This window comes from Mandrillus leucophaeus, unplaced genomic scaffold (genome assembly GCF_000951045.1).
Source record: "Mandrillus leucophaeus isolate KB7577 unplaced genomic scaffold, Mleu.le_1.0 Scaffold240, whole genome shotgun sequence".
Taxonomy (NCBI): Eukaryota; Metazoa; Chordata; class Mammalia; order Primates; family Cercopithecidae; genus Mandrillus; species Mandrillus leucophaeus.
In genome coordinates, this window is record NW_012102477.1 from 1,846,914 (window position 1) to 1,874,268 (window position 27,355).

The 27,355-nt window shown below is 60.3% G+C and overlaps 2 protein-coding genes across 2 annotated transcripts in view; one reads left to right on the forward strand and one right to left on the reverse strand.

Annotated features, from left to right (window-relative positions):
• Positions 1-396: 396 nt before the first annotated feature.
• On the forward strand, positions 397-8,449 carry LOC105541554 (serine protease 27). Its single transcript, XM_011982638.1, has 6 exons — positions 397-816; positions 4,415-4,441; positions 5,048-5,210; positions 6,568-6,839; positions 7,194-7,363; positions 8,053-8,449. Exons 1-6 carry the CDS (start codon positions 771-773, stop codon positions 8,344-8,346), a joined length of 972 nt encoding a protein of 323 aa, XP_011838028.1. The 5' UTR covers positions 397-770; the 3' UTR covers positions 8,347-8,449.
• A 3,174-nt stretch (positions 8,450-11,623) lies between these two features.
• KCTD5 (potassium channel tetramerization domain containing 5) overlaps positions 11,624-27,355 on the reverse strand; it is a 20,881-nt gene continuing 5,149 nt past the window's right edge. Inside the window, exons 4-8 of the mRNA XM_011982639.1 lie at positions 24,849-24,957; positions 22,970-23,061; positions 21,052-21,147; positions 18,463-18,588; positions 11,624-13,372 (exon numbers count right to left, since the gene is read on the reverse strand). Of these exons, the coding sequence (XP_011838029.1) occupies positions 13,343-13,372; positions 18,463-18,588; positions 21,052-21,147; positions 22,970-23,061; positions 24,849-24,957 (453 nt within the window). The 3' untranslated portion in view covers positions 11,624-13,342. The remainder of the gene's footprint in view (positions 13,373-18,462; positions 18,589-21,051; positions 21,148-22,969; positions 23,062-24,848; positions 24,958-27,355) is intronic.

Here is a 27,355-nt window from a genome sequence, read left to right on the forward strand (position 1 = left end):
CCCCGCACCCCGCCCCATGTCCCATCGCCTCCCCTGCCCTTGGCCCCACAAACACCCCTGGCCCTGACTTTCCCACCAGCGCTGCCCAGCCCCACTGTGTTCAGTCGGCGCTCAATAAAATACTGAATGAGGCCGGTCGCGGTGGCTCATCCCTGTAATCCCAGCACTTTGGAAGGCTGAGGACCGATCACGATGTCAGGAGATCGAGACCAGCCTGGCCAACATGGTGAAACCCCGTCTCTACTAAAATACAAAAAATTAGCCGGGCGTGTTGGCGGGTGACTTTAGTCCCAGCTACTCTGGAAGCTGAGGCAGGAGAATGGCTTGAACCCGGGAGGCGGAACTTGCAGTGAACCGAGATTGCGCTCCAGCCTGGGCGACAGAGCAAGACTCCGCCTCAAAAAATTAAAAAATAATAATAATAATAATGAATGAAGCTGGACGGATTTCGCGTGCACCGCGGTCAGCTTGGGGTCTGCTGGGTGTTCAGGGTCCAGGAACCAAGGCCAACAGCACCCCGCCCCGCGCTGACTTGAGGGGTCTGCCCGGGGGTCTCAGGGTTCAGGGCCAGGTCACAGAGGAGTCGGCTGTGGGCGCTTCCTTCCTGAGGAGAGGAGCTGGACGGGCCGGGCCAACGGGTTGGGCGGCATAGCCGGGCCTGTGCTCATCTCCAGCATAAAACTCCACTTCATGGAGCCTGTACCTCGCTCCTGCTTCAACACTTCTGCCACCGCCGACCCCAGCCCTGTGCCCCAGCCAGGCCTGAGGACATGAGGCATCCCGCTGCGGTGCTGCTCCTGCTGCTGCTGTGTTTTGGTGAGTGACAAAGGTGCAGGGTCCGGGAGCTGCAGTCGCTCAACAGGCCCCGCTGCACTGCCTGAGGCTTCAGCTCAGCCCCCTACTCCCTGGGACAGGCCAGGGTTGTGGGACAGGCTATCCCTCCTGCCCCTGAGCAGGTGGGAAGGCTCTAGATGTGTCAACTGGGGAGCCCAAAGTGGGGAGGGCAGGGTGGGAGGTGTGCGCACAGGCTGCAGAGGACCCCACTGCCATAACTGGGCAAGGCCTCCTCCCATGCCTCTCCGTGGGCTCTGGTGTGCCAGCTCTGACCAGGCTCCCTGCTTCCTGCCACTTCATTCTCTCCAGCCTCTCCCCCCATTCTCTAGGTGAGGACAGAAGCCTCGTATGTGCAGGATGTGAACTCAGGCTCCAAGTGCCTGGACCATCATTCTTGGGGTGGGAGGGTGGCCGAGCCAGGGCTGCTGCCTGTGCCTGGAAGCCCCAGCAGGCTGGCTGCGGGCTCAATAGAGAACTGGGGGCAGGGGGTGCAGGTGGCAGAGGGCCCTGTCCCCTGCTGACAGAGGAACTGGTAATGCGCCACTGTGCAGTCTCCCAGTCCTGGGTCAGGGATTGCAGGTGCCAACCAGGGGGCCCCACCTGCCAGGCCCTCCCTGCAGGTCAGGACACTCTCTGTCAGGGAAACCCTCTCACATTCCTGGGCTAGCCTGGCCAGCCTGGCAGCCACCACACTTCCCTGTCCTCAAGTCACCTCCCAGGGCTGGGTCGGGTCATCCCAGGCTGCAGCTTAGCCAGGACTCCTGGCTTCCTAGTTCTCCTGGGCAGGAGGGCACCAGAGTGGCCCCTCTGGCCCGGCCTCCCCTACTCCATCCCCCCCAGCCTCCCAGCACAAGGATGATGGTGCCTTCTGAGCGAGCCGTCTGCACAGGAGGTGGAAGGCAGTGACTGCCCCTGAGTGGGGTGAGGAACCAAGGTCATTGCCAAAACTCTTGGGCAATGAGTTTTGCAGTCGGTTCACCAACAGCTATGACCAGAGGCTGGACTCCTGGATGCGTCCTCACCCCCAGCCCCAGGGTGGCACCCCCACCAGGTCTTTGGCTGGCACCCACTAGAGTCCTAGGCTTCACCATCCCCACCAGCTACCAGCGAATCACAGGCCCAGGCCCCAAACAATGCTCCCGACATCCCCGGCACCCCTGTCTGTTGCTTCCAGCCCCCACAAGGCGCCCACCCTGGAGGGCTCAGCTCTCCACATCACCCATTTCCGATCAGCCCCCACAGCCACACTTGTGTCTCTCCACACATTCCCTGAGCTCAGGCCCCCCAGACGCAGCCTTTGCCTTCTTGGAGCTCCTGGGCTAAGATAAGACTTGATTCTGGCTCCAGGGTGATGTAGGCAGAGCTCCCATCAGAAGGACACAGAGCTCGAGAGAGAGTATGGGGCTTCCAAGATAGACAATGCAAGCAGCAAGGAAGGCTTCCAGGAGGAGGCAGCATTCAGTTGGGCCTTGATCTCTAGATCAAGACTAGGACTTGGCTGGGCGCCGTGGCTCACGCCTGTAATCCCAGCACTTTGGGAGGCCTAGGTCAGGAGATCGAGACCATGGTGAAACCCCGTCTCTACTAAAAAATACAAAAAATTAGCCGGGCGCGGTGGTGGGCACCTGTAGTCCCAGCTACTTGGGAGACTGAGGCAGGAGAATGGCGTGAACCCGGGAGGCGGAGCTTTCAGTGAGCTGAGATTGTGCCACTGTACTCCAGCCTGGGCGACATAGTGAGACTTTGTCTCAAAAAAAAAAAAAAAAAAAAAAGAAGACTAGGATTTACAGAGACTAGGGGAAGGGCATCCAGATTGTGGGGTGAGGGGAGCAAGCACTCAGAGGCCAGAAGACTCTGCCTAAATCAGAAGTACAGGGTTACTTCAGGAAGGAAGGATCTGCACGGGGAGGAGGCATCGCTGGAGGGGGCAGTGCTCAGGCCGGGAGCATAGAGACACAGCTTCTGCAGACTCCCAGAGGGTGAGAAGGCCTGACAGTATGCGCTCTTCTGCAAGCAGGATCCTCAGGCTTCGAAGGAGCAAGGGGTCGGGGTTGGGGGGGGTGGGGCGCAGGGAATAACCCTCCTGGGGGTGTTTGCATTTTAAAAGGGCACCTAATTAGCACAAATTAATGAGCAGAGCATCCAGGGCAGACTCTCCATTTCCCGTTGCTCCTGACCCCGCGTCTGCAGGGCACCCCTTTGCCTGCCCTGCACCTTCTCTACCTCCTCCTCCTGCCCATCCACAGCTGCCCCCTCGCCGCTTGCTGCTTTATTGTCCAGCACCCCCCAGGGGTGTCTCTGCCCACCAATGGTGTTGGGGAAGGTGCCCCCCAGACTGTGAGGCAGACAGGAAGGAAGAGGATGCCGTAAAAACCCTCGGGGTGCTTGAGCAGCACTCCATGGCCACTTCCTGTCCCCACAGCCCCTTGACTTCAGGGAACTGGTTATCTTTTCCAGGCGGAGCGAAGACATGGTCCATAGCAGCTAGCCTGGGTCCCAGAAGGCACTGGAGGTTAAGGGGAAGCTGAGGGCCGAGATGTGGGGAGGTGCCTGTTCTAACCCCCCGCCCAGCTACGGGCAAATCTGCCCCCACAGAAGCAGACGCACGGAGTGCAGGGGTGGTGAGAGGACTCAAGGCCAGGCAGTTCCAGGCTTTGCTACCCCTGGGGCTGTACACTGTGGTCCTGACTGGGGTCTCCAAGCTGGGGTAGGGGCTCCAGTGTTTGGTTAAAGGCCCAGCAAGAGGTCCTTTGTGTCCTGGGTGTGGGAGGCAATGGATCCCAGAAAATATGTCCCCATCCTTGGTTCCCCTGAATGATCCCATACCTTACTTCTCTTCCTGGCCCCTCACCTTATCCGCCCCAAAGTCCCCCTTGCACAGTCCAGCAGGCCTGGGTCTCGCCTGCAGAGCCTGTTGCATGCCTGGGAGAGGGGTCAGCTCTTGGGACTCTGGAATCTTGGCAAGGCTGATCTCTGGTGGCCAGTGCAGACCACTGTACCTTCTCTACCCCCCTGAGGCCAGGGAGAAGCCTGTGGGGCTCAGGCCTCAGCCTCAGGACCAAAGTGAGACTTGGGGAAGGAGACCTGCCCATTCTGGAGCAGACTGTGAGAGAGCCTGGGCAGCTCAAATGCAGAGACAGTTCCTGGGCCTCTTCTGCTCCAAGCTGTTCCAGGAGAAAAGGCCAACCCCACAGTGTCAGGGCTGAAGGCTGGACCCTCCCCAGAAACCTCCAGACAAGGATGGGTGGGGAGTGTGGAGAGAGAGAACCCTTGCCAGGATGAGAAGGGGACATCTAGCCTGGGGATCCCTTCACTGGCACCTCCTGACCGGCTCCCCATGTGGCAAGGAGCACCCACCCTTGCAGATAAGCTCTGGCCCATGGGCCTGGGCATGAGCATATGGCAGAGCCAGCCCTGGGGGGAAACTGCAGGCCCTTGGGCTCTCCTGTGAGGTCCCTCTGTGGACTGTCCTTCTGGAGTCCTCCGGAGCAGGGGAGGATCAGTGGAGAGGGGCTGCATGGTTGGGGAGGGTAGGCCAGGCTGCAGCTGACCTGGCTGATCACCCTCTCCTCACTTCCAGGGTCTCAGGTGGCCAAAGCAGCAACAGGTAAGCACCCAAGGCCCTGGGGTGGGAGGGACAGGAGCCGGCTGGACTGAGCCAGGGACACTCACACTGAGAGGGAATTTGGAACGCAAAGGGCACTGGAGAATTCCAGAGGAGGGGAAAGTGGGGGCTGCGTGGAACTGGAGCCCAGAAAGGAGAGGAGGAGGAAGGTCCACATGGGAGCAGGATGGCCAGCACAGAGCATTGAGGCGCAGCGCAGGACAAGGGTGGCGGGGTCTGAGGATCACCCTGAAAAGTGACCGGCCCCCTCTGGGTGACTCCCTTGCAGAGGGCATGACACCTGTTCCATCCTTCCAGGTGCCTGTTTGGGACAAGACCCTTCCCCGGGTTATCTCAGTGTCTCTGTGGCCCCCACGAGGCAGCTGTTAGGTTGCCCTTCCCCACAAGGAGAGCCAGACTCGGGGGGCAACTAGGGAGGGTCTGCCTGTATCCCAGGCTGCCCAGAAGCTCAGGCCTCGGACTTCCCCAAGGTCTTCGGGCAGGTCAGGGGCAGGAGGGCCGAGGACTGGAGTGTGAGGCTGAGGGCTGAGCCTTGGCCATGGAACCAGCCCCAGTGAGCGCCCCCACCCACTCCCCATGCTCCCCCAGCCTGTGGGCACACCAGGATGCTGAACCGAATGGTGGGCGGGCAGGACGCGCAGGAGGGCGAGTGGCCCTGGCAAGTCAGCATCCAGCGCAACGGAAGCCACTTCTGCGGGGGCAGCCTCATCGCGGAGCGGTGGGTCCTGACGGCCGCGCACTGCTTCCCCAAGTGAGTCCGCCCGCCCCTGCCCCCGCCCGCAGCGCTGACAGCGCCCCGCGCGCGGCCGGTTCAGCACCGCGGACAGCGCCCGCCGCGCCAAGTCCTGCGGGTGACCTCCCTGGGGGCTCCTGGTCCAGCCCCGCCTCCTTTCCAGCCAGATGCTTCCCTTAGGTCCAACCCCAGGGCTAACTTCCAACTGCAACCGCTGTTCCCGCCCGCGGGAGGCGCCTCGCACGGCCTCCAACCCCCTCCATCCCCTCCACCCACTCCCTGTGGGTCCCTGCGGAAGCCGCCGGCAGGTTCTGCACACCGGCCTGTCCTGTCCTTTCCCCATCCCGCACACACCTCAGCTCCACGACACTCTTCCCGGGAGGAGCTCTGCTCACAAAGCCCAAGGACCAGACAGAATGGCCCTTCCTCCCCTCACCCACCTGAGCCACCCCAGAAAGTCCTGAGCAGAGGCCAGGCCACCCAGCCCTCTGCCTTGTATGAACCACCTGGCCCCACACCTTCCGTGTGTCTCGAGTTCCTCACCTCACACCTCACCACCACAGCTCTAATTATTTTAAACCCCACATCTTTTTCTTTTTTCTTCTTGATCTTTAAAAGAGTATCATGACAAAACACCCACATCTTAAATTCAGATACTCACGGCCAGGCATGGTGGCTCATGCCCGTAATCCCACCACTTTGGGAGGCCAAGGCGGGCAGATTAGTTGAACCCAGGAGTTCAAGACCAGCCTGGGCAACATAGCAAGACCCTATCTGTACTAAAAAAAAAAAAAAAAAAAAAAAAAAATACCCAGGTGCAGTGGTGCCTGTGGTCCCAAGTACTCAGGAAGCTGAGGTGGGAGGATGGCTTGAACCTAGGGGTTGGAGGCTGCAGTGAGCGACAATTGTGTCACTGCTCTGCAGCCTGGGTGACAGAATGAGAACTCTGTCTCTAGGGGGAAAAAAAAATCGGAAACTCGGGCTGAGAGAGGGCAGGTCACCTGCCAGAGGCCCACAGGTGGTGCTGGCCCTGCTGCACCTGGAGGGTGGTTCTCTCCCAGCCAGCCTTTCAGGTAGGCACTGTGGCTGTCCCCATAGCACAGATGCGAAAGCTGCATCACAGAGAACTTGTTAGGTGACTTCCCCAAGGTCACACAGCGGCCAGGGGTGGAGGTGGAAATCTGAGTAGGGCGGTCTGGCTTCAATGTAAACATGCATCACTGCTGCACCTGGCTGTCCTAGAGATGGCTCTCAAAGACAGCATGCAGAGAGAGGTGTGGGGCACGGTGGTGGCCAGAGAAGGAGCCCCAGCCCCTCCCGGGCCTGTCCCCACATGAGGGGCAGCCTCACACGGCCTCTCTGCTTCTCCCGCCAGCACCTCTGAGACGTCCCTGTACCAGGTCCTGCTGGGGGCAAGGCAGCTAGTGCAGCCAGGGCCACACGCTGTGTGTGCCCGGGTGAGGCGGGTGGAGAGCAACCCCCTGTACCAGGGCATGGCCTCCAGTGCCGACGTGGCCTTGGTGGAGCTGGAGGCACCAGTGTCCTTCACCAATTACATCCTCCCCGTGTGCCTGCCCGACCCCTCGGTGATCTTTGAGACGGGCATGAACTGCTGGGTCACTGGCTGGGGCAGCTCCAGTGAGCAAGGTAAGGAAACACAGCTAGGAAATAATGAGGGATGTGCCTCAAGAAGGCCCAGGGCGGCTTGGGGGCCACTCTGAACCCACAGTCTTCCTGTTACTGTATTAATACACACACCCGGTCTCTGTTCACATAGGTGGGGCTGAGGGGAGCAGCAGCAGACCCAGAAGGAAGAGGGGGTGAAGGGAGATGGGGACAGAAAGGGCCTGGAAGGAGGGAGGATGTCTGCCCCACAGTGCCCTAGGCTAGAGATAGTCTAAACATGAGGAAAGGGCAGGCAGGATGGAGTGGTGGTTCCGGAGGCCGTGGGTTCTTGATGAGGAAGTCTGTTGAGCCCCGGGCCGTTCTGACCCTCCCCAGACCGCCTGCCCAACCCGCGGATCCTGCAGAAACTCGCTGTGCCCATCATTGACACGCCCAAGTGCAACCTGCTCTACAGCAAAGACGCCGAATTTGGCTATCAACCTAAAACCATCAAGAATGACATGCTGTGCGCCGGCTTCGAGGAGGGCAAGAAGGACGCCTGCAAGGTGGGAGCAACGTGGTGTCCACGGGGACTCAGTCCCCGCCTCCGGGCCCAGGGCAGGGTGGGATCATGCCCTGCTCCATGGGCTGTGCATTCCACCAGCTGAGCAGCTTGCTTCGAAAAAGCAGATTCCGGGGCTGGGCGTGGTGGCTCATGCCTGTAATCCCAGCACTTTGGGAGGCTGCGGCGGGCGGATCACGAGGTCAGGAGATCAAGACCATCCTGGCTAACACGGTGAAACCATCTCTACTAAAAATACAAAAAATTAGCCAGGTGTGGTGGTGGGTGCCTGTACTCCCAGCTACTTGGGAGGCTGAGGCAGGAGAATGGCATGAACCTGGGAGGCAGAGCTTGAAGTGAGCAGAGATCGCGCCACTGCACTCCAGCCTGGGCGACAGTGAGACTCTGTCTCAAAAAAGAAAAAGCAGATTCCTGGACCCCACCCCAGGAGTCAGTGGTTCTGGGGTGGGGCACAGGAAACTGCATTTTCAACACACACACCCCCTAGTTGATCTGGGGACACTAAAAAAATAGGCACTCTAGTCAATCGACTGGCAGGAGATGGGGAGCCGGGCATGGAGGCTCTGGGATGGAGAGAAGGAGTCCAGTGTGGAGCTACATGCCTCCTGTGCAGCTGCAACTGAGTCTCTGGGAACTCAAGGTGGGCTGACAGTGCCTCTGCATCCCCCACAGGGCGACTCGGGCGGCCCCCTGGTGTGCCTCGTGGGTCAGTCATGGCTGCAGGCCGGGGTGATCAGCTGGGGTGAAGGCTGCGCCCGGCAGAACCGCCCAGGTGTCTATATCCGTGTCACCGCCCACCACAACTGGATCCATCAGGTCATCCCCACACTGCAGTTCCAGCCAGCGAGGTCGGGCGGCCAGAAGCCAGACCCTCAGGGCCAGGAGCCCCTTGAGCAGAGCTCTGCACCCAGCCTGGCTGCCCACACCATCCTGCTGGTTCTCCCAGCGCTGCTGTTGCACCTCTGAGCCCCACCAGACTCATTTGTAAATAGTGCTCCTTCCTCCCCTCTCAAATACCGTTATTTTATTTATGTTTCCTCCAATAAAAACCCAGCCTGTGTGCCAACTGCCCACGTGGGGATCCTTGGGCGACCCCAGCTGGTGAGGAGCTGTGAGTTGCAGAACAAGGCCTAGGCGGGAGATGTGGAGGGCTCTGGTCATCTTTGAATCAGCAGAAGGGAGCTGCAGCTGGTGTCTGAGGCGAGGGCGGCACCAGAGCATGGGACCCCTGTCATGCGCCTCGCACAGGAGGCTCCCTGCTGCCACCTGTTCCTCTGTTCCCTCACCTCGAAGGCTGCCCCAGGGTGGACACTGCGGACAGCGACAGACACATGTGGAAAGGCCCTCAGGGCCATGCAGGAGCCGTGCCTGGGGGAGAGGAGGGCATGGAGGGGCTGGCTGGGCAGGGGCACCTCAGCCTCCCAAGCCTGCACTTCTGGCTGCCCGTGTCTCGGTGCCACCCAACTTCTCTAAACCACTTCAGCAGGAGTGGTGAGAGTTGTCCCCTCGGGTGGGTGCCCACACCTGTGCTTTCCTGCTCCTGGCACCCTTTGTCTCCCTGTGTCCTGGTGTCTCCCCTTGACCCTTGGCTCCTCTTCCTCCGCCCCATTCTTCAGTCTCCAGCCCCATGCCGGAGTCCAGAGCAGCACGTGGTGGCAAGGGGGTTAGGCTGGACATGCGCACGAGTACATCACACCCACACACACCTGTGCACATGCACACAGGCACTGTGGCCTGCACAGTGCCAGGAAGAAATCAGGTCCGGGGTATTCACCGAGGAATCAAACCAACACCCACTCAGCAAGCAGCTGCTGGGGACCAGCCCTGGGGACACCGTGGGGAGCAAAACAGAAGGAATTCCCCGCTGGGCCCAACCCACCTCCCCAAGGGCTGCCCAGTGGTCCCCGTGGGCCATTTCTTGCACTCATCCAGCCCAGGGGCGGGCGGGCAGGTCTGGGGGGCCTGTATGCACAGCCCCATGGTGGAGCAGATGCACAAAGCCCAGGCAGAGGGAGAGACAGGCCCGGGGAGCAGCAGCACTGGGTGGTCCCAGCCGAGCAGGGACTGGCCAGGCCTCGCAGCCTTGGAGAGCCCCCAGTGAACCTGCACCCTGCTCTGGGCTGTGCAAGGAGCCCCATGCCCCCGTGGTCAGGGGGAGGCTACAGGTTACATGGTCTCAGGAGGGCAGCCCCTGCTGTCTTTGTGCTGAGACCCCACCCACACCCAGGATGTCAACAGGCGGATGCCCATAGGAGAGGAGCAGAAAACACTCTCTGCAGAGACTAGGGGTTAAGAAGGGAAAACAGGTCTATTCCATGCAATTAAGAGCTCCCACGAAGCACGCTGTGAGAAGGACGCTAGGAAGGGACCAGTCCAGGTTGCCACAGGTCGCTTTTCCACCCTGGGGCGGGGGTGCAGCTCAGACTTTGCACGCTGCCACCAAGCAGGGCTCTGAGCCATCTGCCAGGTGGGCGGCAGCAGGGCCCCTGCCAGCTCCAGGAGGAACTCGAGGGAGAGCCTGGCACAGGACTGCGCATGTTCTGTGGCTCCCAGGGAGGCAGGCAGAGCGGGCGGCAGCCTTCATCCCCAGGCTCAGCTGGCCCATGTGCGCGCGCGCACACACACACACACCATACCCATGCCACTCACAGGCACACACGTGTCACACGCCACACACAGGCACACACATGCCACACATCACATACAGCACATGTGCATGCCACACACACCATGTGCACACAGGCACACACCACACCCACACCATGTACAGCCAGTACGTACGTACACATACACACACACACACACACCACACACACAGCGGGAGCCCCGGGAAAGAAGTCTGTGGGCTCCGTTCGGGAGCGGTGAACTGCGGTGAGGGGTCAGCCACAGGCTGGGCCTCCCTGTGCCAAGCCCCAGGCCTGGGAACGCTGGGGAGGAAGAGCTAGTCTGAGGGCAAACTGACCCATCTTGGGGGACACAGCTCAGAGTGCAGAGGTGCCGGAAGTCACCACCCCTCACACAGACGCCACATTAGGGCCTTGGTGGCCGTACTGTGGGGTCAGCTCTTTATTACCCCAGCCAGCCACTGCCATGCGCTCTAGGAGGAAGGAGGGTGCCAGAAGTCCCTGCTGAGTGGACACCAATAAATGCAGGGATGTCGAGGGTGGTGCCAGCTGCTGGAGGGCTCCAGTCATGGGCTCTGCAGGAAGCCTGGGGGGATGGGCACCCACGCGAGGCATCTGCACGTGCCCCACCCCTGCCTCCTCTTCTGCCCTCACACTGGGCTTCCTGGAGTGGGGCGGGGCCCCCAAGTGCCCACAACTCTACCCGGTCAAGGGGTTGCAAGGCCTAGCCAGGCTCCTGGTGGGAGTCAGGCAGCGGGAAGACCCCTTGGAGCAGAATCTGGGTCTCTCCCCTGCTCCCAACCCCTGTGCCGGCCTCATGCTGGGCACCTGGAAGCCCAGTCACCCACTCCACCCCTCACCAGGGTGCTGCGGTCAGGCTGGGCCAGCCACACACCCGGAAACAGGATGGACAAGGCCACTACAGCCTGAGGCTCTGTGACCTCAGACAGCCAGGCCCTGGGGGACACCATGAATGGGAATCTCCTTGTAGGGGGGCAGGGAGTCCAAGGACCAAGCCTTCGCAGAGCAGCCACCAGGGGAAGTCATAGCAGCTGGGGAGGGGGTGCCAGAACCCCAGGACCTTCTCAGGAAGCTCCTGCTGTCACCACCTGGGCTGCAGGCTAAAGTGAGGAGAGGTGGACATTAACTTGAGGTATCAGGACTTCCAAAAAAAAATCACTTGAGCCAGGCGCAATGGCTCACGCCTGGAATCCCAGCTGCTTGGGAGGCTGAGGCAGGAGGATCACTTGAGCCCAGGAGTTCAAGACCAGCCTGGGCAACGTAGCAAGACCCTTGTCTCTTAAGGAAAAAAAAAAAAGGCCCTTGTACATGGTCTCCAGTCCCCCAGGATGGGGGTATGATATCTGCTGGAGGCAGGTGAGGTGTCCAGGCGGAGCAGGGTGCAGGGATAGGCTGTGCAGCTCTGATCCAGTGGCCCCAGCCAAGCTAGCACCCCGTGGACTGCCCGGCTCTGCCCCGGTCATCAACTGAGAGGCAGAGCCCTGAGTGAGCCGTGGCGGCCAGTGGGGCTGGGCGGCTTGGAGAGGCAGCACCTTGGTCCAAGCGACCCGGGTTGGCATTTCCCTGCATCTTAAGACCATTAACAGCTGCTACGCTCATTCATAAATACACAATTTTATTTGCTATTTTCAGGGGAAACTTAGGCATTAAACTGTAAGCTGATAAAATACAATACCTAAAAAAGTATAAAAGTATAAATATCCCCTCAGAATAAATTTTAGTGAATTAAGTCTTAATATCTTTAAATTAAAAAAACCACAAGCCTATCTACTATGTCAAGGTCAAAAGTCAAACAACGCTAAGCGGCCAGCAGCTCCCCAGAGAGGATGCCCAGGAGCCCCAGCGGCCGTCGTCCTCCCGGGCTCTGCTGGGGAGGACAGGGTCGACCGTGGCTAAGTCTGCCTTCTAGAAAGGCTTTTATAAACTGTTTAAGCCAAACATGTAACAACATACAAGAGACCTTACAAAAACGAGGAGGTAAGTCCTAATGCTGGAGAACTGGTTAATCAGGTGACTGGCAAAGAAGAGGATGAGGCCTAGGCAGGAAGTCTCCAGAAGCATTGGAAACCAGACAGTGTCAGAGCCTCCGACCTGCAGGCGGGAGGCCGGTGGTCAGTCTGCACAGCGCCCCTTGGGAAGCCTGAGGTCCGGAAGCAAAGCGCTTGGAGCCTGCCCTGCACGCCAGGTCCCCAGACTCTGACAGGTCCCCACAGCCAGCTGAGAAAGGTCTGTTTTCAAAGCATGCGGGCAGCGGTTTCTAAAGGAATCCCAGCAGCTCCCACGGCATGTCGGGCAGAGCCCGTGCAGGTCGAGTGAAGTCCCAAACATCCCAGAAAGAGAAGGAAGGCTGCATAGTTACACAAAGAAAATGAGAGAGCGGCGAGAGAGAGGCATTTGTGATGCTCTGTAAACATCCCGAATTTTCACCGTGACCCAGACCTTCAGCTCCAGAAGCCGGTGGACAGGCCTCCAGCTCAACCTCTATGCCAGGCGCAACAAGGCACTGACAGGCGCCAGCTCCCCGTGAGCCCGCAGTGGAGGGACGAGGCGACACTGCTACCTCACGCTAACGGGTGGAACAGATCAGTCTGCACGCAGCAAGCCCTGTGGGCATTTCCAGAGTATAAACACTGGGGAGTCTATCCACACGGAAAAGGGGTACAAAGTTCTCTCGCCTGGAAAGTACAAATTGAGAAGCCTTGACTATCCCGGGCTTGGTCAGGCGGGGTTGAAGCCTGTGTCAGAAGAAGGCCCAGCCTCGGAATGACACCGGGAAGTAGTGACGACGTAGAAGCCGCCTGTGTCAGGAGCTCTGCGAGGTTGAGAGAAACCGGCGATCCCGCCTGGGAGGCAGAGCAGACTCCCTGACCGAGACTAGGGCCTGGCGGTTGGACCAGAGGCCATGACGCGCTGGACACCGATGCGGCTACAGCCGCTTCCTGCCAGTGAAGCCCAGGCTGCTTTTCCAGACTGTGTAGCACCAAGAACGCTTCCTTCACGCCATCTTCAGTATTGAGCGGGTTGACTGGGAGCGTCTGCCTCAGTCCCATGTGGCACTTGGAAAAAACAGATCGAGGCCCCCCCGAGAGGCAGTGCCCACCCGGCCGCTGCGCTCCCCCCACCTGGGGACGTCTGGCCTTGGACAGCTGGGCCCGTCTCTCACCACCCACCTCAGAGGCAAAAAAGGATTCACACCCAGATCTCTAGAAAAATGATCAAAAGCAGGTTTCTTCTCACAGCCAAGCTTCCTGGACATGGCAGTTCATTATATCTTGGGAAAACGTAAATCATTTCTTCAGCTGTCAATACTATGTCCCTTACATCCTTGAACCTCGTTCTTGCAAAATCTGAAAAACACCAAATGCATAAAATGAGGACTTGGGCCCTGGGCTAGGGAGGTGGCCCTGACCAGGCGCCTGCTCCAGAGAACAGAGCCCACAGGCCTGGGGTCAGCTCGGGGGGCCCTGAGAACCCAGCAGCACCGGCCAGGCTCTTTTTTTTTTTTTTTTGAGATGGAGTCTCGCTCTGTCACCCAGGCTGGAGTGCAGTGGCCGGATCTCAGCTCACTGCAAGCTCCGCCTCCCGGGTTCACGCCATTCTCCTGCCTCAGCCTCCCGAGTAGCTGGGACTACAGGCGCCCGCCACCTCGTCCGGCTAGTTTTTTGTATTTTTTAGTAGAGACGGGGTTTCACTGTGTTAGCCAGGATGGTCTCGATTTCCTGACTTTGTGATCCGCCCGTCTCGGCCTCCCAAAGTGCTGGGATTACAGGCTTGAGCCACCGCGCCCGGCCCACACCGGCCAGGCTCTTGGGGACTCAGCTGGCAGGCCCAGGACCTTCACCCGGGTGACCGGCACATCTCCAGGCCCCACACAGGAAGTGCTCACTGTGCACGGCAGCCCCTCCCAGGCCCACCCAAAAGTGCTGACTCCTGGCCCTCTCAGCCCACTCAGTCCTGGGTTTTAGACATGAAATGCAACTCGGCCCGTGGGTCCCTCAGCAGTCCCTGCCCCCCGATTGTCTCCCTCCGTTCCTCTATGCCCACTGCAGCCCCCACCCCCACCCCGACACCCAGACCCTCCTGGAGATGCCCCTTGCCCAAGCCCTCGGCCCTGCACCTCAGCCTGGCCAGTCCACCTCGTGTGCCGGCCCCTCCCGGCTGCCCCATGGAACACTGGCCAGCCCTCAGAGGCCTACCCCAAGTGCAGATCACGCTGTGGGGACCCCTCCTCATCTGGACCACGGCAGCCCTGCAGAGTCCACCGCCCCTTGGCCCCTGCCCTCCCCACCCTCTGACCTCCTCAAAACTCTACCTTGGGGTACCCTCCCTACTTTCCTCACCAGCATCCAGGAACCCCCCGAGGCCACCCCCAAGTCGGCCTGGGCTCCCCTGAGAACAGGCTCAGGCGCTGGTCAATGCTGCTGAGCTGAACTCCCAAAATGAGCCACGGCAGCCCCAGAGACCAGGTGGAGGGGAAATCAGCCCACGCTCCCAGGCAGGGAGCTTCGGAGCAAGCCAGCCTCACGGTGCGTGGCCCACAACGGCTGTCTCCATGTGTCACGTGAGGGCTGCGAAACACCGGGTGGGGCAGCAATGCCCGGGCCCTTGCCGGGCACAGCCTCCCAAAGGTCACTGCCATGCTGCACTGACCAGAAAGAGGGCAGTGGTGAGAGGTGCATGCCGCCCCAGGCTTGTTCCGAAGGCTCCCGGAGGCCATGTCCCCTGAGCTGCTCAGCCTGACTCCAATACTCCACCCCCAACGGTGCACCTGAGGCTCAGTGCCCTGGGCCACTTCCAGCTCGAGGCTCCCACTCACTCTCCAGTGCCTCGGAGGAGCCCATCCCGCAGGCCAGCACATCCCTCCCTGGGCCAGGGTGATACCCAAGTTTACTGGGATGTCTGGAGTTGACTCAGGGAGACAGTGCAGCTCCCAAGCCCCCACCAGCCCTGTGTAAAACTAAGCAGTGCAGTGGACAGGCCACAAGCAGCGTGGCATCGGAGCGTTCAGGAGCCCCAACAGCTCCCTCCTGATGCGGGCAGGAGACCCCCTGGAGACCTGCAGCCAAAGTGCTGTCCTTCACCCTCCCAAGACCGGCCGGGGGGGCAGCACTAGCTAATCCGTCTACTCTCACCCCAGGCTGAGACCCACGTCTTCTGGACACACTCTCGCCCTAGGCCATCTTCCACAGGAAGGCCCAATTGCAGACACCAACCAGGGGGCCCTTGAGGCTGTACCTCATGGCCAGGCACCCCCACAGGAAGGCAGGCACGGGTGGCTGAGGAGCTTGCAGGACACGCTGGTCTGGGAGGCTTGAGCGCAGCAGGGATGCCGCGGGCTTTGGCAGCTGAGATCGGGGTCTGCTGTCTGCTGCACTGGTCCTGACCCCTCGGCCCTGAGCCTGTGGCCTGAGCCAGACAAGGTCACCCACTAGGGCTGCCAGCAGGAGTGGCACTCCCTGCCCAGCCTCCAGGAAGGGCTCTTGTGTTCGCGACTACTGACGTCCACAGCCTGGCCTGACACAGGCACCCTCCAGTCATCCCAACAAACGCCCCAATACTGCCCCTGGGCGTCTGCCCCACAGCAACAGCCCCGCCGCCCCCAGACAGTGCTACTTTCCATCTACAGCTGGCGCGGAGCGTGGAGGGCTCTTGTGAACTACGGGGCAGAGACAGACACACAGGGAGGGTCTGCAGCAAGGGTCAGCTGGGGCCATGGGGTCAAGGAGGCCACGGAGCTCACCATGACATTCACACTTAATCTGAGCCACTCCCTGGGTGCCCCTCGTCCTCGTCGTCACTCTGGCGGCGTGCAGCGTGCAGTAGGGGAGAAGACAGGCTGTCAGGACAGTGCGGGTGGGCGGCTGCCCCGGGCCCAAACCCCCACACCCGGTGACCCTCTAGTGAGGCCACGCCATGAAGAGACACACAGGCTCAGGGGCTCTGCCACATCTCAGAGGTGAAACTTCCCTGTGTGAGGCAGCTGCATCTCGTGATCTGGGGCTGGTCCTGTCCCACCACATGCTGAGGGGCTGAACCCTGTCCAGAGGCGCCTGGCCTCCGGCCCCACTCCTGGCAGATGGCGCTAGCTCGCAGATCTTGGCCTGATAGGAGGGCCTCTGCTGCCTGGGCTCTGTGGACCCCACTGCATTGGCCCCACTGCTGCGGGAGAGAGGGTGGGGCCCTGGGTGACAGGAGGTAAGAATGGGATCAGCCTTGGTGGCAGGCGGCGGACCTACCCATCGAGCGTGGCTATGGAATGGAGCCCCAAAAACACCAAAAACCCCCTCCTCAGCCGCCCGGGCACTGCTCGACTCCGGGGGAGACCCTGGCCTCTGCCCAGGCGCCCGCCCTTGCTGATCTGAACCTGTCTCTCTGTTCCTTGGGAATAAACAGCAGCCCCGAGTTCAAGCACTCTGTGAGCTCTGCGCGTCCTTCTAACAAGTTCTTGAGGGGCTGGCGTGGGAAGCAGGTGTGCTCATGTGTGGACCACCTTCGCCTGCAACAAGTGCAACCCCTTGCTCCTGCCACCGCTGACTGAAGTGTGGACAGCTGCCCAGCAGCACCAGGCCACACATGCTGCAGGGACACCAGGGACGAGGGCCTGCAGACCATGCGGCCTGTGCAGCCCAGCCACACTCGGGTGCCCCCATCACAGTCCTCCAGCTGTGGCCCCAGCAATTCCCCACGGCCTCCTGAGGCCCTGGCCTGAGCTCTGCCTCCGGGGCACTGCTGACACCACCCCCATCAAGAAGCCACCACAGCTGCCCCACTTCAGAGCAGGTATTTTTGGAAAATGAAATAGGGCCACATTCTCAACCACAAATGGATTTGGGGTCATGCCTGGAGCTTCCTCACAGTACAGAGCGTGTCCTTTCTGCAGCTGCCAAGCCACCTGAGGGATAGGAGCCCAGGGGAGCTTGGTTATAAAAACTCAGCTTAGAAATAAAAAACTTCTAAAAATAAAACCATTTAGAAAAGAGCCCTACGACTGCTCCAAGAGGAAGAGAAGCGCCTCCCTGTGACTGAGCTCCAGGGGTCGCCTCCTAGGCCTGAGACTCAAATGGAAGAGCATCTCCAAGCCTGGCAGTGGAACCCCAGCTTCCACCCTGGCTGTCGCGAGCCAGGGCCTGTCCTAGCCCTACACTGCCCCAGCCTCGAGGAACAGTGGTGGAGCAGGACTGCCCTCTGCCCACAGCAAGAGCAACCGGCGGCCAGCAAGGGAGGCTCTGGGCCAGGACAGTCGCCCGTGGTGGAAAGGTTGCAGTGACCGGGCCACAGGCCTCCAGGAGACATGCTTGGTGGCCCTGCCCCTCTGTTCCCAAAGGCATACCTCCAAAGGCCGACTCGGAGAGGCTCACAGGGACAGTCCTGGACTGCTGGTGGCTGGCCAGAGGCCCCCAGCCAAGAGTCTACGGTTGCCCAGGTGTCCCTGGTTTAATGCCACCAGTTAAAAACCTTCCGGTTCTGGCCTCTCATGGCACCCACTCAACACCCTTTGTCAATGCCCCGAGCCTTCACCCCAGACTGGCTCCCCACAGAGCCTGCGCCACCACCCAGGCTCTCCCAGACCCATGCAGACCCCAGCCAAGGGTTCTCCAGCCACCACCTGGCTCTGAGGTCCGGGAGTCCTGCCAGGTGGAGCTGGCCCAGGCCAAGGCCGGATTCTGCTCAGATGGTCACATTTGTCCATCTTGGAGCCTCAACCTTAAGAATGTGCCCAGAGGAAATGCCACCAGAATGGGTCACCTGTGGGCAGGGCCACGGGGCCAACCTGAAAGCAAATGAGGCAGGGGTCCCTGCATTTCACCCCAGCTGCCTGCCCCACAGAAAACAGAAGGGCCTGAGCCCCTGCAGAGTCTGCGCCGGTGCTGCCAGGCTGGGTGCCACACAGGGCCCACTCTGTGCAGCCTGAGAATCCCAGGGCCTGCAGGACACCCTCCTCTCAACAAAGATGAGGCCCAGACAGTGGCTGAGCCAGGGTGCCCACCCCTGCACTCAGGGATGGCCCAGATTCCCACCACGACAACTGGACCCCCACAACCCTGCACTCAGGGATGGGCCCAGATCCCTATGCCAGCCAGGCCTCAGCGTCCCAAGTCCTCACTCACACAGCAGAGGCTGTGCCCTGGGAACAGAGAACCCTGGGTCCCCTGAGACACAGCCCTCAGTGGCATTCCTAAGAGCACAGCCCCTGCAGTAGGCCCAGGGGCCCCTTCCAGGAGCAGCTGTGTGTGCAGGCTGGGAGGCCGCAGGGGCTTACTGGGAGCCTGTGTTGACAGACCCTGTCCCACGGGAGACCATGCGTCTGACCAGTCAGCAAGGCCACCGGGGCGGACACTGGGGGCTTGATGAGAATGGCAGGAAAGGAGGAAGCTCTGAGAGGGCAAGAGCCTTCCCACCCAAGCCTGCCCCAGGCCGGGGCCATCCCAGCTCTCACCTTGGCCTTCTCGCTGGGCTCACTGGCTGTACCGTATGGGGTGTTGTGCAGCTCCTTGGACACCACACAGAGGAACTCCGCCTGGTCTTCGTTCCCATAGTTGTAAGAGGAGCCGATGCTGACCAGCTGCAAGGGAAGACACAGCCTGAGATGCAGCCCACTGAAGCCTGAGAGAGACGCAGCCAGGCTGACCGGCCCAGGCTCAGGACGTGCCTGCCACCGCGAAAGCCGCAGCAAAGACTGCCGACGCCTGAGGAAATGGATGGAAAACAAAGCCCCAGAACACCTGCACGAGCACACGTGCGGCACCCCCACACCATGGCATGGCACGGGGCGAGCTCGTCCTCTGCGAGGACCCTGAGCTTTCCTTGGCGCTTCCAGCTGGGACAAAAGGGGCCGCTGCCCCAGGGGGAGGGGCACAGAAGGGTCCCTGAGCTGGGGTGGAGGGAGAGGGGCAGCGGGAGGAGAGTGGAGGGCGGCTCTGATAGCCAGGAGGGAAGAGCCTGGGGCCCGCTGACTGGACCGAAAGCCGCTGGAGGAGCTGTGCTGCCCAGGAGTTCGGCCAGGGTGGGTCTGCTGCAGCCTGCTGGGCACACCCTTGGGCCACTCCAACCTGCCTCCCTCCAGGTGACCAGGCAGGCCAGGCCATGCAGGCCCAGGGCCAACCTGTCTCTCTGGCCAGGCATCTGGCCCATGGCTGGCTAATCTGGGCCCCTAGGAACTTCTGTGCTTTTAAAGGGAAAATTAAAATGCAATATGCAAATCACAAAAAGCATGCCAGCAGCACACCACCAAGCCAAAAAGCAGCTGGGTGGCACTCAGTTTGGCCTCACTATGACCTGCACAGTTGGACCAATGGCCGGGAGGGCAACCCGCAGTTAGCTGCTGTTCCTGTGCTGCTGGCGGCTGACCCAGTGGGCAACAGTGGACCCAGCCCAGTGAGGCGGCCACAGGGGTGCTGGCATGGGCCCGAGCAGCTAAGGGTACCCCTGGGAGCACTCATGGCCATGCCCACCGGAGCCCCTGTGTCCTCACAGGCACACGAGCCACTTCCCAAGCCTTGTTCGCAATCCCCTGCTGACCACTGGGGACCCTAGGTCCGGTCTGGCCACCTCCCAGCACCCCGCAGGGTCCCACCCCACAGCCGGGGCAGCTGGTCAGCCCAGCAGCTTCCCTACATGAACTGGGAGAAGGGGTCGCCAACGGATGAAGCGTGCCAAGCAAGTCATAATCAAGGAACGGGGAGGACACCCGTTCTTTGCAATGGGTTTGGAATCCACCCAGAAGCGCTAAGGGCAAAGACCTGAAGCCGCCCCGTTAGGGAGGTGCCCACTACGGGCAAGACACATCTCTCCCTCCCAGCCAGAAAAGTCACAAGACAGCTGCAAGAAGAGCACAGGTGCCACATGGGGATAGCCCTGTTCACGGACCCCGAGCTGCTGACACAGCTTCCCAGGGCCCCTTGACAACGGGGAGGTGGGGCTTGCCTAGCAGTGGAGATTTCTGTTCCCATGGGAGCCTCTGGCACGATTCTGGTGAGGTCAGAGCATGAGAAACATGCAGCCGCCAGTGCAGGGCAGGGCCCAGGCTGCTGGTCAGCTGCCCTGTCAGCACAGAGACCCACAGTCACCCCGGCCCCCAGCCTAGGGGTTCAGGGTGGACGGTGGGATGCAAATGTCTTTGGCGACATTTTAAGGGGAGGCTCAGAGTACCCTACAATGTAATTATTTTGAAAGACTCAAAGGAAAAGGTAGCTTTCATTCAGAGGGACACTGGCTGAGCCTGTCACTCCCACAACCTGGGAGGGCCACTGGGTCATGGACAGAATCTGCCCCAGACAGAAGCAAGTGACAGAGGAAACTCTTAGGACAGGGAGGGCTGGGCAAGGTCACTGTCCCCACCCTCAGTGTCTGCCTAGCACCAGGAACAGTGGCAGCCAGGCCGTGGGCAAGGGTCCCCCACTCAGAGGCCATGCCTCATATGTCCTGAGGTCCCCGATGACAAGCCACAAGGCCACAGCACAGTGGCCCATGCAGCACTCAGGTGGTTCCCATGGAAGCTGCTGAAGAAGGCACGCCCTGCACAGACCCATCAGACCCCACCCGCCACAGCTTGGTAAAGCCAGGCGGAAAGAAGGCACGGGGGCCTGGCAGCACCTTCCAGCACAGGCAGGAAGGGAGGCAGCCTGAGAAGGGCATCAGGGCCTCCGTATGCTTCACTGGAGTGAGCTGTGGGGGACGGGGGCGTGCACTGAGTGGTGGACTCGCCAGGAGGCTCTGGGGACACCAATACCCTGGTCACACAGAGGTGCCAGGTGATGTGAAGAAAGTGCAGCGCTGGGAAGAAGAGGCAGGCCAGGGAGGAGGGAAAGGTACGGGGCAGAGCCTGAGACACCTCTGCCCACCACACTCGAACTCCCACGGCTCCTCCAGTGGAAACAGGGCACAGGCCACTGTCGTGAGCACCCCCAGAACTGCAGGAAGACGCCAGCAGCGAAGTCTGCATTTCCAGGAGCACTGAGCCCTGAGCCACTGTGAGTACAAGTTCAGCTGCAGCATGGCTGCCGCCAGCCTGGCCACAGCCCCTCACCTGCTCAAACTTCCAGCCGTCAGACATGGTGGACACCATCTGCGTGAGCTCCTCCTCCTGGCATTGCAGCACGCGGTACACATGCTTCACAGGCACCTGCAAGAACAATGGGCATGAGTAAGGGCGGGCCACCCATGTCCCGCTGCTGCCTGTGGCCCCAGCCCAGGTGACCCAGGGAGGCTGAGGTTCACTCTCCAGTTCTCAGCGCAGGGCACGAGGCCCAAAGCAACCCTGAGCACATCCACAAAATCAAAACACGCGGCCCGAACAGCTGCTGTTTTCTGCTTCCTCGTTCGCCTCCAAAAATATTTCTATTTCTAAGTTCCAAAATAAAATGAGTCATGTTCCTGAAATCCCAAGAGCACCTGTGGCTCGACATGACGACACGAGAGCGTCCATTTCTGCTCCGCACGCAGGAACCATGCAGCCCTGAATTCACTGGTCAGGAAAGGCTCTGGCAGGCAGGGCCCTGAGAGCCAGTGGCAGACAAAGCTCACTCCCGGCTACCAGAAGAGGCTCCTGAACTTGCGCAGCAGCCTGGACTCAGGCCTCCCCAAGGCTGAGCTGCTTCCCAAAACTCCATCCACCTCCTAATCCCCCACCTGCCTGGCACACTTGCTGTGCCCCTCTAGGCAGCTGTGGTCCTGGAAGTGATGGTGAGCCACCAGGGCCGCCCGCCTGCATGGAGCTGCTCCCCAGTGGGCAGGGCGGCCCCATGTCCCAGACACAGTCATTACAGAGGACTCCGGCTGCAGACAGAGCTGGATGGAAACACAGCAGTGAGAAAGGGTGCAGGGATCCTTGGTCCTTGACCTTAAGATGGTGACTCATGCCAGGGATGTATGAGTGACAAAGGCACACAGTGGCCTCGAGGTCACACAACCGAGTGCCTTCTTCTGCAAGACAGTAAGATGCTACTGTGTGTCACAGCAAGACTGGACTGCAAGGACTCTCCCACCTGCACCATTTCTCACCCACCTGCGTCATACGGGCAGGTAGACTGAGGCAGGGAGCACCCACACAGCCCGGTCACACAACAGGGAAAGAGGCAGGCTGGACAAGGTGACCGAGGGTGTGGGACACAGCTCCTGCCCCACAGATAAGGAGCCCCTCCAGATCCCTCAGTGGCGCCAAGGGAACTCCAGCAGGAGGGGGAACTAGGCATGTTGCTAGGTGGCCAGCGGCCCTGAGCGGCCAGGCTAGGAGTCTCTGCACAGGGCCCAGGGCTCTAAGTGGACCGAGACTTCTGATGGCAGCTGCAGCCACAGTGTGGCCCACACCCACTCCTGGTGCCTTCCCAAGGATGCTAAGCTGGGGCAGGGGCAGGCTCAGCTCTCAGGGACAAGACTGATGCCCAAGGCCCAGCAGTGGCCCCTCCACAGGAGGTACTGGGCACAGCCCACCAACAACCTGGGCTCCCCGGGCTGCAGAAGGGCTGCGCTAAATGTGAGAGGTCTGTCTGTGGCGACTCGCCCCTCTTCCCAATAAAACCAAGGTCCTTCTGACGCCTGTGCAGATCCACATGACCCCTCTGCTGTCTCCCTCCAGTCATGCTAGCTGCAGGCCCTTGGCACCCTCTGCTCCCTACCAGATGCCATCCACCTCAGGGTCTCCCCGACCAGCCCTCATGGGGCCCTCCTTCCCTCCACACGTCTCCCATGCCCAACTCCCTTACAACCATCCTTTGGGGGCTCCCAGAGGCTGGGCCGGGCAGGCTGAACGGATCCTTCAAGGGACCCTGGGGCGAGGCTGCAGACGGAGCTGGCGGACACTGGGGTGGTGACAGAGGACAAGGGTCTCAGGGCAGGAGAGCCCCAGACTGCAGGACTCATGTGGGAGGCAGCCGATCGGGGGAGTAAGAGGGAGCCGTTCCTTCACACCAGCCATAAAAGCTTCTAGCCTTAGTTATTTCTCTTACCTGTGATGTTTTGCTGTCTCGTTCTCTAATTTTGTCCTTTACAAGTTTTATTAACGAGGTGATATTGTAAAATTCTGCTTCCTCCAATACTCCTGGAATAAAGAAAAATAAATTGTCTTTACTAAACCAAACGAAACCAAAGAATCCCCTGCAATGAGGACCCACGGCTCGGCCCAGCGGGAGCTGCTCAGGCCCCATCCTAACAGGCTTCCTGCAGACATGTTAGCCCTGCGGGGTTCCAGGATTATGGGTGGAGGGGCTGTGGCGAGAGGGCCGACGTGTGGACTAAATACCTCCAGCTCAGGTCACCCTAGGCAACTTCGAGCAACCTCCAGTGGCCCACCAGGTATGGAGTCGCTGGTTACATGCAGCTCAGTGCATGCCTAAACTGAGGCCGCGGCATGAAGGGGTGGGATCTGGCATTTTCCCTCCAAGCCTGGAGGCCAACGCTTCCTGCTGGGAACCTGCTCACGGCCATGCCACTGGGTGGGGTGCTGTGTGGCGCTCAGGCCTGCAGCCTTGTGCATATGTCTCAGTCACCTGGCACCTCAGTTTACCCCATTCAAAGGGAAGACTGTGGCTGGCTGAGAGGGTCACTTCCAGCTCTTCCCAAAGTCTGCCACCCGTAATGTGCCGCATTTAGGGACTGCGCACCTCCCTTAAGAGCCTTAAGAGCAGATTCCACAGGTCCAGCCTTAGAGCTTCCTCATGGGTGGTCTCCAGAGGAACCCACACATGGGATATGGCAGCTCAGGACAACACCCCGCCACCTACATAGCACAGGGCCATGCAAGATAGAGATGAGAGCCTCAGAGTCACAGGCTTCCCAGCCCTGCACGGTTCCCGCACAGCCCCCTTGTCCAGCACCGAGGGCGAGTGGCCGCGTCGGAGGCGGGTTAGAGGCGGGCCAGCGAGCCCAGGCGGTTTGTGTCTAGCGCCTGTTTCTGAGCCAATCCCACTAGGGGCAGACTGAGATAAAGTGAAGCCTGGACTCAGACGGCTCCATGGCAGAACACAAGGGGCTGCCCAGGCGACCAGAGAGAGCGCATATGAAAGACACTGCCTGCCAAAGAGACAGGAGTGGGCAGCGTGGGTCACAGAGTCAGAGCGGGGGCAGGGCTGGGCCACAGCTCCCGTCACCCCGCGCCCCGCGTGAACTCGGAGGAGGCAGGCAGATGCCGAGGCCCAGAGATCCAGAGCAAAAACGGAGTGAGACGCTGCCCAGTACAGACCGATGTACAGACACGGACGCCGGGGAGCAGGGCCACGCCTGCACACAGGTGCCCAGAAACCCTCAGTCTTCATGGCAAGGCCTCGGGCTGTTCTGAGCCAAGCCAGCACTACAGCACACAGGCAGGCCAGCCTGGGCCCACGCGTGTGGGTGCCGTCCCTGCACCACCACCACTCAGAATGGAACACGGCAGCTGGCAGCAGCAGGCACAGTCCAGGTGATGGCACAGAGATACCACCCTTGGGCTGTCCCTGAGGGAGAGCAGGCCAGGGAACCAGGGCCCTGAGCCACACCGTGGGCATCACCGGGCATGTGCCTCACACACCTGCTCAGACCACCTCAGTCACAGCAGGGAGGAGCCCCTCGCCCCCTTGTGTTGCCAGCTGGAGCCTGCACAGAGGGAGCCCTCCAAGGAGTTGCAGCCGGGGAGGACCCCACAGCCACAGGGTCCCCAGACCTCCCTGTCCGGCAGCTGCGCCGCTGCCCGTGGCCTCAGCACCAGAACGTAGGCCCCAGCTTCAGAGTACAGGGCCTGCTCCTCCCTGGGGGCCCAGGCTGCAGGCATCTGCGTCTTAAGTGGAGCCCGTGGCACCTTTGTCAGGCCCTTGCCCCCAAAGCTAAGGCACCTATGCTCAAAAGTCGGCTTACCTTCCTCCGCGAGGTCTTTGTTAATCACCAGTTTGCCATGTCTCAGGTAGTTCAGCACGGGCCCAAAATAGGTGGGGTCTCTGTCGATTAAATAGGCACCTGTTTCGTCCTAAAGAGAGCAGAGCACGGTGAGTCCTCCGTGAGAAGCCGACAGTTCCTGCAGGTCCACCAAGGCCCGGTCACATCAGGAGGCTTCAGAGGCACCAGGTGACCCAGGCCTCTCCCCAACAGACCTGAGCCTGCGGCATCTCGGGAAACCCCTGACGGTGTGGCCACGTCCTGCCGCCTACAGCCTAACCCTGACCAGCCACCATCCCAGGTCTAAGTGAGTTTAAGTCTCTCCGTATGGAGACAGCCTGGCTCTGTGTACTCCAAGGTGAGGCCACTGTGCCCTGGACCTCTGTCCTCACAACTGCAAGACCTCTAGGAAAACACACGAAAACCTCACCCAGATCCTCTGGAGGCTATCGGCCGCTCTGCACCCCCGCCGCCGCCCCAGTGCCTCCAGGACAGCGGGCTTCATATGGGGCCCCTGCCACACTACACTCCTCCCATGTGGTTCAATTCTCTGAGCCCCACAACCTCTGGGCCTATGTAGGACACATCCAGACTCTGGACTCGGCACACCGGGCCTGCAGCTGCCTCCACAGCCCTCTCCCAGAGTGACACTGCAGAGCCCTGCATGGCCTGCCCTGAGACCACGTAGACCCTAGAACCCAGCTGAGCCGCGGGGCACCAGAGGCTGAAGGGTGAGCAGCAGGCTGAACCCTTGGTGGGAAATTCCAAAACTGGCTCCTCTGTGGCTGGCCTTATAGCTCTCCGGCCATTTCTTCCCGTGGATTCCTTCTAACTGGTGTGGTTCCTTGAGAAACAGGCCCTGTCTGGGCAGAGGGGAAGGTCAGGGACATCCGCGCCAGGGCACGGAGGCAGTGGCGTGTGGAGGTGCTGCTCTCACCACTGCACTCTTTGAGTGCTTTCAATGGGAGATTTCCATATCCACAGGAAGTGCCAAGGTCTTAAACCAGGACCTCCAAATCCCACCAGGGTTCAGGTCTTGCTGTGGCCTGACTCGCTTCCACACATGTAGGCAAAGGTCTTGGTGCTCCCAGCTCGAGTGAGTCACGTGCTCCAGATAGGCCTAGCGTGTGCGGGGGCTACTCGTGGCGCCAGCCCAGGCCTTGACAGTGCCTAGCCCGTGCGCAAGGGCCTTGGCAGCTCACTGCTGGTGTTAGGGATGTGGCTCGGCAGCCTCCACCCTGATGCAGAAACAACAAAAAATTAAGGAACATGGGAAAATGGGAAACACAAAATCATACAAAATTCAGGATATACTCCTAGGCTCATGGAGACAAAGGCAGCAAGGTCACCTTGGGGAGGTTTAGAACAGCGCCTGGGCCAACCTAGGCAGGGCCCCTGTGCTGCCCGTAAGGCCGGCAGCAGGGCCTGCCCAAGCCCCCACAACACAAGGAAGGAAAGATGCCCCGGCCTGGTCACGCCTCTAAGTCTGGGATGAGGAGAGGCCACCAGGAAGCCAACGAGATGCTGCGGGCCGGGCGTGGGGGTGCTTTTCTTCCTGGCTTTCCAGTGCCTTCCACGGCTTACACAACCAGCACAGGCTGCACTTGATTTTCGGGAAGGTTAATGGTGTTTTTTTTGTAAAAGAGCCATAATTAAGACTGTTTTCTTGACAAGTCATTTCCCTCGTCTTCCCTGCATCTCACTGAATTGGCATCTGACCTACTTGTGGCCAGGCCCAAGATGGCATTGAGTGGGCCCAGCAGGCTGGGCTGAGCCACCCATCTCCAGGGGTCCCAGCTTTCAGCCGGAGCCACGGGCCGTAGGCCAGGCAGGGCAGTTTCCAAACCACAAAGGAGAGGGTGACCCTGGACACGGGAGCACATGGGAGGCAGCGCCGAGCTAGGGCACACACAGCCCTGGGAGATGGAGAAAAGACCCCGCGGACAGAGCTGACTGCTTGCCCACTCCCCAAGTCCACAGGGCAGCTGCAGATGGACATCTGGTCAGGAAAGCAGCGCTCAGAGTAGTCTGGTAACAAGCTTGGCCACTCTGTTCATCTCACCAGACTCCGGCTGCAGCTCTCCACCATCCATGCTGTTGCCCAGCAAAGCAGCAGGGGCAACGTGGGGGTCCCCCAGCCTCTAAGGCACACATCCCTAATGCAACCAGCAGCCTTGAAAACGGCAGTGAAGGGCTGGGAATGCTGGCTCACACCTGTAATCCCAGAACTTTGGGAGGCCAAGGCAGGCGAATTACCTGAGATCAGGAGTTCAACACCAGCCTGACCAACATGGCGAAACCCTGTCTCTACTAAAAATACAAAAATTAGCTGGGCATGGTGGAGGGTGCCTGTAATCCCAGCTACTAGGGAGGCTGAGGCAGGAGAATCGCTTGAACCCAAGAGCCCCGCTGCAGTGAGCCAACATTGTGCATTGCACTTCAGCCTGGGCGATACAGCGAGGCTTCGTCTCAAAAAAAAAAAAAAAAAA

Bases quoted from the DNA above. Each gene is read 5' to 3' on its own strand.
- LOC105541554 (XM_011982638.1), top strand. From the start codon at position 771: ATGAGGCATCCCGCTGCGGTGCTGCTCCTGCTGCTGCTGTGTTTTG. The intron at 5,211-6,567 runs GTGAGTCCGCCC...TTCTCCCGCCAG, and splicing joins GCCGCGCACTGCTTCCCCAA to CACCTCTGAGACGTCCCTGT. The intron at 6,840-7,193 runs GTAAGGAAACAC...GACCCTCCCCAG, and splicing joins GGGCAGCTCCAGTGAGCAAG to ACCGCCTGCCCAACCCGCGG.